This window comes from Daktulosphaira vitifoliae, unplaced genomic scaffold, assembly GCF_025091365.1.
Source record: "Daktulosphaira vitifoliae isolate Bord-2020 unplaced genomic scaffold, ASM2509136v1 Scaffold_3, whole genome shotgun sequence".
In the NCBI taxonomy this organism is placed as follows: domain Eukaryota; kingdom Metazoa; phylum Arthropoda; class Insecta; order Hemiptera; family Phylloxeridae; genus Daktulosphaira; species Daktulosphaira vitifoliae.
This window is the reverse complement of record NW_026099574.1, coordinates 9696107-9705117: the sequence shown is the minus strand read 5'-3', so window position 1 is coordinate 9705117 and position 9011 is coordinate 9696107. Positions and strand designations below refer to the sequence as shown.

Below are 9011 nucleotides of genomic sequence, written 5' to 3'. Positions count from 1 at the left end.
TGTCTGTTACCACTTTTTCTCAGCTCTCACCGAACGGATTTCTTTCAACGATACGTCAAAAGATCACAAATCGTATCTAGTCGAAGACATTACCCTCAAAAATTGAAAAAATTTCCCTCGTTCCCCGTAAATGGGGGAAACCTCCAAAAAAATTACAAATTTAAAATTCGCTTATTTTCGACATTTTTTCAATTTTTTTTACTTAAAAGTCATAACTTTTTCAAAAATGAATATATCGATATATTTTTTTTTTTTTATAAATGCATGATGTCTTTACCTATCATTTAAGATATTTTTTTTGTAAATATAACACTTTATCTGCTCACAGGGGGGATTTAAAATGACAACTTTTTCACAAAAAATTAACTTTTTCAACTTAACTTTTGAAAATGTTTCGGAAGGTCTGACACTTTTATATATATCTTAAATTAAAGCTAATGTAATGTTCTTTATTATGAAAAAAAAAAATTTGACCTCTGGACTTGTCTTCGTAGTGTAAATGGCTTCCGAATGCTATTTTTGTGTGAAAATTGTCGATTTTATATTTTACATTTTTAACTTTAAAATGTCATAACTTATTGAAAAGTGTATGGATCAACACAATTTTTTCATGAGAAATAATATTTTTTAATAATCTCTTTTTCATTCGACATACTTTATCTTAATCAGGATATTAATAAGGAACTAGCAGATCATGTGGCTTTTCGAATAATCCACCAATTTTTTAAAATTAAACACTATCTAAAGATTTGCATCGAAGCGTTTTTTTTTTGGATAGTGATTTTAATCACTGTCAGATATCATTATACTTGATCCAAATATGTCACGTCACCACTGTGCCGCGACCCCCCTGTGCTGGTTTTTTTTTTNAATATGTCACGTCACCACTGTGCCGCGACCCCCCTGTGATGGTTTTTTTTTTATTACAAAGGATCTATAAAAACTAGAGTTCTTTCGGTCAATAAGATTAATATGAAAACTGAGAACTGAATAAAATTCGAATCCTATAAAAGGAGATCAGGTACTCGGTGATCGAGTAAATGTCAAGTGCATTAAATATCACTAATATTCAATGGCTGAAAATATTGTCATCAAACATAATTATTATTTAGTAAAAACATTTAATATTTTTTGTCTAATAATTTGGCGAGAATCAGTAATGCAAGGAAAAATATTAGTACTGAAAAATCGAATAACTTATAAAATCGAGTACTAAAAAAGCAGTCTGTTATTCGGTTTTAGATTAAATACCAACCGATATTTAGAATATTTCTTATGGAAACCTTTACTAATAAGCCAATATTACATTATCAATCTATTACTTTTAGATTTCAAACTAACTTTTAATTTCACATTAAATTCTGGAAAGTCGAGAGAAATGGAAGTAAAATCAAGACGGCGATTAAATAACGGAGAATGGCAAAAAATTTGGATTGATTACAACTCACACCACGTTCGTTTTATGATCAATACGGATTATGAAATGATTGATTTACTGCCGAATGAAAAATTTGGACCATTTGAGGGTAGCATGTATATTGGAGGTGCTACAGAGTAAGTGTCAGTTATTTTTTGTTTAAGTTTCTGTAAAGGTGTTTTGATTATATAACACATCTACAATAGATTTTTTAAATTTTGAAATAATTACTGAGAAGGATATCCAAAACAAAAGGAATCCTTTTGATGTTTAATGCTCTACTACTGTTTACATATATTTAATTATATTTATTTTATTTTTTTAGAGATTTACTTCAAGTTACATCAGTTAGTCAAGGTTTGATTGGCTGTTTTCGTGGTTTAGTAGTAAATGGTGAAATACTTGATATTTATTCTTACATGAGCGTGCATTTATCAGAAATTATTAAAGAATGTAAACCATCATGTGCACCTAATCCATGTAAGAATGGTGCAAAATGTAAAGAACTTTGGAGCACCTTTCAATGTGTTTGTGAAAATCCTTGGGCTTATAGCGGAATTTATTGTGAAAATAGTTAAGTCAGTTTAACTCATTATTATAATCAAAATTACACCCAATACAATAATTATATAATAAGAATATATTATTATATAGTTAAGTTACTCAAATTACATATTTATATCTAAATTTAACTACCAATACAAATTTTTAATAAATATAGACAACTTTCTATCTGAATTTAGATATTAACACTCAAGGACTGACTTTTATTACAAGAGAATCATATTTTAAGCGAAATTATTTTATAAACAATATCACTGAATTAAGTCAAGAATCGTATTATAAGCTATTAACAAAAAACATACTGATGAATTTAAGAACGTATGATGAAAATGCATTGATTCTTCATGCAAATGATCATTTAAATAATTTTGTTCAGCTATTTATTTTGAATGGAAATTCTGTGGTATTTGTATTTAATCACCGTCATAAAATATATAATATTACTGTAAAATATCCTGGTAAGTTTTAATAATCTGGTCTTTAAATTATTTACTTATTTAAATTAGCTTTTAGGATTAAACCGCGGAAAATCTATTCAATTAGCCATAGTAAGAACAGAAAATACAACAACATTACATGTTAACGACGCCAACAGTTCTGTTCCTGTGAGTTTAAGTTTATTAGTGAATTATACTAGTAAACCTTGGATTAATCCAGAATTGGGTATGTATTAGTAAAAATAATAAGCCATATTTAAAACATACAAATAGTAATCATGTATTATTTTAGAGGTTTTGTCTCCACAAAGACCACCAGCTCCTCCTACAGAATACTTTCAAGTTAATATTGGTGGATTTGACCCTGAAAATTTAATCAGTAGCAAAAAGGAGCTTTTGAAATTAGCAGGTTACGTTGGTTGCGTTAGAGGATTAAAAATTGATGACTTTGTTGTCAGCTTCAGTAGTCTTGGCTTAGCTAGTTCTTCTTTTAACACTTTAAAAGAGAAAGGTAAATATGGGTTTAAAAAAAAAATTTTATGGGATTTAAAAGTTATTATATAATAATGTTTTTAAGTATTTTAAAGATATTTCAATCATTTTCCTTTTTATTTTAACTCAATAGATTTACGAGGGATAATTTCTGGTTGTAATATGAAATGTGACGAGCAACAGCCATGTAAAAATAAAGGGATTTGTATAGAAAATTTTGAAAAAGGAGGTAGTTCTTGTGATTGTGAGCATACTTCTTACTATGGAGATTTTTGTGGTTTAGGTAATGTGTTTAAAATAATAACCATTTTTGTAATTAAATAACGAGAATGTTTATAAAATAGATAAAGGTGCTGACTTTAGTGGTTTATCAGTCTTAAGACGTAAATTCCTTCTCGAAGGACCTGTCACTCAAGTTAAATTAAATCTTGCTTTCTCGAGTAGCGATAAAAGGCAACGTAGTACAGTATTATTGCTAATTCAAACAGAAAACAAGTAAGTCGATGCAATCGCAGTAGTATTTTTTATTGTAGATTTTTGATGTGTTTGTTGGTGTTTAGGTTAAAATTAAATTTTTTTTATATAACTTTTATCATTTATACAAGGTGATTTTTTTATCATAACCCACTCAATTACTTACAGAATAATAATAATTTAATTTTTTTTTTTATTACTATCTTTAGTTACACATTATTCTTAAATTATTAACTATGTAATACTTTTTAAGTTCATCCCTTATGCCTGGTAAGGGTGTCAACTTTGTTTTTTTAAATGGTAACACGTATTTTTAATTTAATAAAATGTTTGAGTTTTTAATTCAATAGTAAATGGCATTTGAATTTTTAATGAAACTTAATTTGTTTATTAGATATAAACATTTAAAGTTTCAAATTTTTGAGTTAATATATAGGTATAATACACAAGGGATTACAAATACAGGTAGCTAATTGGTTTTTTATGATATTGCTATCACAGTCACGGATTGTTTATTATCAATTATGACTATCAATAGATATACTTTTTGTATTGTCAGTTAGTGTATTTATAAACTCACAACAATGTACCTTACTATCATTGATAATAACAATGCTGTGTACCTGCTAATATCGATGTNATAATAACAATGCTGTGTACCAACTAATATCGTTTTCATAAAAAATCAATTAGCTACCTGTATTTGTAATCCCTTGTGTATTATACCTATATATTAACTCAAAAATTTGAAACTTTAAATGTTTATATCTAATAAACAAATTAAGTTTCATTAAAAATTCAAATGCCATTTACTATTGAATTAAAAACTCAAACATTTTATTAAATTAAAAATATGTGTTACCATTTAAAAAAACAAAGTTGACACCCTTACCAGGCATAAGGGATGAACTTAAAAAGTATTACATAGTTAATAATTCAAGAATAATGTGTAACTAAAGATAGTAATAAAAAAAAAATTTTAAATTATTATTATTCTGTAAGTAATTGAGTGGGTTATGATAAAAAAATCACCCTGTATACAGTGATGTAATTCCTATAACACAATTCGTATGATGTTGTATTATACGTATAATACAAAACAATAAAATACAAGCGGTTTTATAAAAAAAAAATAATTATGTATCATAATAAAAAAAAAAAATTTTGTTCAAAACCATTAAAAAGCGTAACTACCTTAATTATTTATTAAAATATTATTTTAAATTTTATGGTATGTATTGTGCCTATAACTTGTATTTTGATGTTTTAAATGTTACATATTTATAAAGAAAGTTTATGTGTATTTTTTTTAATTTTTCTAAAATACCCTTTGTTTATCTAGCTGGCTTCATTAGACAAATAGTTAACATTGGAAAAGAGATAAATCTATTTTATTATTTTATATTAAGTTTTAATTACATAATTCAAAATGATAATAATCCAAAAATCAAATATAGTGTTTTTAAAAATACAGTTTACTGTTGAAAACACAACATATTCTAGACAGTTTTTCATGATTCCTGAAAAATTAACATATTACCTTTATAATTCGTGATTGAAATGTGTAATTGGTTTGAGATAGTGACATAGCCAAGATTTCTTAATAGTCTCGACGAAACCTTTTTTGGACCTTTTTAATGAGGAAAGTGGCGCCTCTGGCTGCGCCAATTACTTGAGTTCTTATAATAATAATAATTAATATATTATAGCTGTGAGACTATTATCTTATATTAACATTAAGTTTTAATTTTTTTTGAAGAGGCTAATAAAAAAGAGCATAGTTCTAAAACCCCACTCTAACATTTCTTAAAGTATTGTTCGAATAAATAATTTACAACATTATAAAAGTCCAAAAACAGGGTTTCTATAATCAAATTTATTAATTTATACTATTAGCATTACTTTTAATACACATGTTACAAATTAATTCCCTAAAAAAAAATAATAATAAAAATAATATGCTAGATTGGAAAATTTATTATTATTAATTAAATGTTTTGAATTAATATTTGAAGTCCTATTATTATTTTGTACTGTTAGAATTAGATTTTAAAACAGTTTTTTGTTAAATAATTTTTTAATATAAATGACCGATTAAGTTATTAAGTAAACATAAAGTCCTAAAAATTTTTTCAATTTCAAAATTTACATCACTATTTATGTATCACTAGGAGAAGTTATTATTTAATTGTCGCCTTGAATGAGAAAGGAGAAATGATTTTCGAAGAAGACCGTGAAGGAACTGGTGGAGCATTTGGTGCTCGTATAAAAGATAGAAATTTTTTAAATGGAGCAAGACATTCGGTGTATTACAAAAGAACTGAATCAAGTTCAGTATTAATGGTATGAAATTGTAAATTCTATAGAATAAAAATTCTATACTTATTACAATAAGTACGATAAAGTATAATCAAGACTGGAAGATCTAAAGGGAGAATGGTGGTGGAATCACTTGTAAAATATTTAAAATAATGTAATTGTCAATTTTATCCCACTCGGGATAAATAACATAAAAATTACAAACTTTTTTTTTCGTAATGAGCATTAAATCAACAAATTTGCGTATGACAACCCTGTCACCCAAAAAAGATAATAAAAAAAAGTTCCATTATCGTTGTAATACAACTAGTGACATTTTAACATTATGTTACAGACGTGTTCAGTACTAACTTGAATACTGTTTCCTTTGATAATAATAACTTCTAATAATTGTTAGATTTTTTATATACCAGCCATAATTTAATTTCAGATAATTTTAACAATCTTCTGGCATTATTTAACTTAATAAATTAATGTAAACTATTTCTATATAAGGTTGATAGAGATCCGGTAGAACTCAAAAAAATTCCAGTCTTAAGTCTAACAGATACTTTAACAGATATTACAGCCGGAGATAATGAAGTCCAAATTGGTGGACTCAATACTACAGATCCTCGATTTGCTTCTTATACAAGTTATAGTGGATGCATCTCAAGTATGTTCAATATCATAAACAGAGTGGTGTAATTCTCTGCATATATTGTTACCGAAATTAAAACATGTTATGTTAAAACATGAACGTTATTTCATTACTTAATAACAAAGTAATTTTGAACACAATTTAAACATTTTCAAAGTATAAATTATTATAGATTTTGTATAATATGAAATAATCACAAATAATATACAGAGATTATGTTATTAATAATTAAAATAATAACTGGAAGTGAGACGTGGGTGTTATTACTTTCATCACTAGATATTTCTCAGGCTTTCTCCTCCTCCTGCCTAAATATAAAATGTTAATACTACTAAATAATTGATCTAAAATTTATAATCGACCGAACATTTTTTTAATTAGATCATTATTTAGTAAAAAGTTGGCTAAATATTTATTTTGCCATTTGAAACGAAATTAATTCTTTTAAAAGGTTTAAAGAATGAACAAAAGAGATACTTTATTATTAAAAAATTGAAAAACATAGAGCTAAACACAAACCAATAAAAAAATAATCAATATTATTTTTTATTTTTCGATTAATTAAGTAGTTTATGATAAAGGATTAACTCTGTAAAAATGATTTTGTAAATTAATAATAATATTTATTGAATAAATTATAAATCCATGTAATAACATTCATGTTAAATTTCTTTTGGCGTATTTAAACGATAATCAAAAGTATAATGACTTCGGTTAGTAAATTTTAAGGTATATATTGGGAGTAATTCGCTATTTATTTATTTATTGTATTGGCAAAATAAAGTATTTCTATTAACTAAATTTTAATAAACTAAGATTATATAGGGTATTAAAATATATTTTCTCCAAGATCACAAAATCTTAAATACGTCTTTGAGAAGAAAAACCACTGTATAAACTGGGAAGATTTTTTAGTTTGGTATTTATAATTGATACTTATGAAACGTTTTAAAAAAACTATTCTTAAGCAATTATTTAGATAGTTTAAGTACAGCTTACTTATAGGAAATTACTATAAATATGACCCTAAAACTTCAAAGTGAATTTTTTTGATAAAATATTCTCTTTATTTGTATATTTACAATCTATATAATGCGTACAATAAGTAAATTTGTTAAATAAATTGATTACATGAATAGGATGAATGGGTAGTTAAAGTGAATTTTTAGATATGCGATTTTATATTTGACCTAGTTTATTACGAAACAGAAAAGAATTATTATTATTTTAGAAAAATTTGCAAGTTTCAAATATCCATTATTTTAGGTTATATATTCATTATAATAAAATTGTTTACCTTAATTTTTAAGGCAACACTAGATTAAATGTATCCAATTTTATAAAAATTTATGAAACAAATAAAAATAATCTTTTATGTTAAAAGTTTTAACATAAATTTATTAAAACTAAAATAATGTTCATTAAATAATAGTATACGTTTACTCATAAAAGTTCGTATTGATTTTTCAGTTTAGAATTATAACTCATTTATTTTTTATTAAAAAAAAATTCGCATACCAGTAATTTAATAATTTTTTAGGTAGCGTAAAAGTATTGCCAGAGTTTATTTTTTCAAGTCAATTAAATTTTTTTAATTTTTCAAAAATAACTGAAAATATGATCAAATTACCTTTCAAAATAATTTACACAACAATAGTCATGAATGTTATCTTGTAACTTTTTTATGTTCGAATAATAACTAGTGATAATTATTTGTTATTTAAGATGTAATTTTGGAAGTTAATTACAACAATATGAGACCATTAGATGAATATATGTTATTCACAAAAACTGGTAGTGAAAAAGTCAACGTAACTAATTCACAAGGAGTTCGCAGTGCTCAATGTGCTTCATTTGATGACATTCATAAACCAAGACCTGGGCCTTCACTAAATATAAGTTATGTATGTGTTTCCAATGAAAATGTAATTTCGCTAATTTAATTTTGATCCGATAACTTTTTTCAGGGAGTAGAACAAACTTGGGTTTTAGATCCACCAGCTCGAATGTCTTATGATTCAAAATATGCAAAAGTTTTAACTCAACAGGACAACACATTTAATAGTAATTCACACATTAATTTAAATATCAAGATACTTTTTGTGTTATTGTAAATTACGATTAATATACAGGGTGATCAAATTTTGGTAAGACACAAATATTCTCAGAAACTATTGAACATTTTTCATACTTTTAAATTAAAAAAACTACAAAATTATGTAGTCAAATAATTTTTTTTATCTCTTCATGAATAAAAAATCTTTAATTTTTCTAAATGGGAACTACTAAATTTAACTTGATAATATAATAGAGAAAATAGTAACTAACATTTTGTTCCAATAATATTTTTTATTTGATCAAACATTTTATTTTTGGATTTTTTAAACATTTGACTTTAAAGTAAAAATTTATATTTTATTATGTTTTCTTAATAAAGAAAGCGCAATATTCTGTTTCAATATGTCATAAATTATTTTTAGCTTCCATGCGAAGCTGAGAAAGTAATAGTATATCAGCTCTCGCCAAACCGATTTCTTTCGACGAAACGTCAAAAGATCACAAATTGTATCTAGTCAAAGACATTACCCTCAAAAATTGAAAAAATTTCCCTTGTCCCCCATTTATGGGGGAAACCTCCAAAAAAATTACAAATTTAAAATTTGCTTAT

General features: G+C 25.3%; 1 protein-coding gene across 3 annotated transcripts in view; it reads left to right on the top strand.

Moving 5' to 3' along the window:
* Window positions 1-9011, top strand: part of LOC126900278 (axotactin) — a 30298-nt gene that overhangs the window by 15068 nt on the left and 6219 nt on the right. For 2 of the 3 annotated variants that reach the window (XM_050675882.1, XM_050675881.1), the window contains exons 16-26: window positions 1329-1554; window positions 1743-1990; window positions 2161-2439; window positions 2495-2644; window positions 2711-2929; window positions 3044-3193; window positions 3255-3405; window positions 5556-5727; window positions 6199-6358; window positions 8069-8247; window positions 8311-8407. In XM_050675882.1, coding sequence (XP_050531839.1) covers window positions 1329-1554; window positions 1743-1990; window positions 2161-2439; window positions 2495-2644; window positions 2711-2929; window positions 3044-3193; window positions 3255-3405; window positions 5556-5727; window positions 6199-6358; window positions 8069-8247; window positions 8311-8407 — 2031 coding nt within the window. Of the gene's footprint in view, window positions 1-1328; window positions 1555-1742; window positions 1991-2160; window positions 2440-2494; window positions 2645-2710; window positions 2930-3043; window positions 3194-3254; window positions 3406-5555; window positions 5728-6198; window positions 6359-8068; window positions 8248-8310; window positions 8491-9011 lie in introns of all 3 variants that reach the window. The other variant, XM_050675883.1, reaches the window with a different exon arrangement.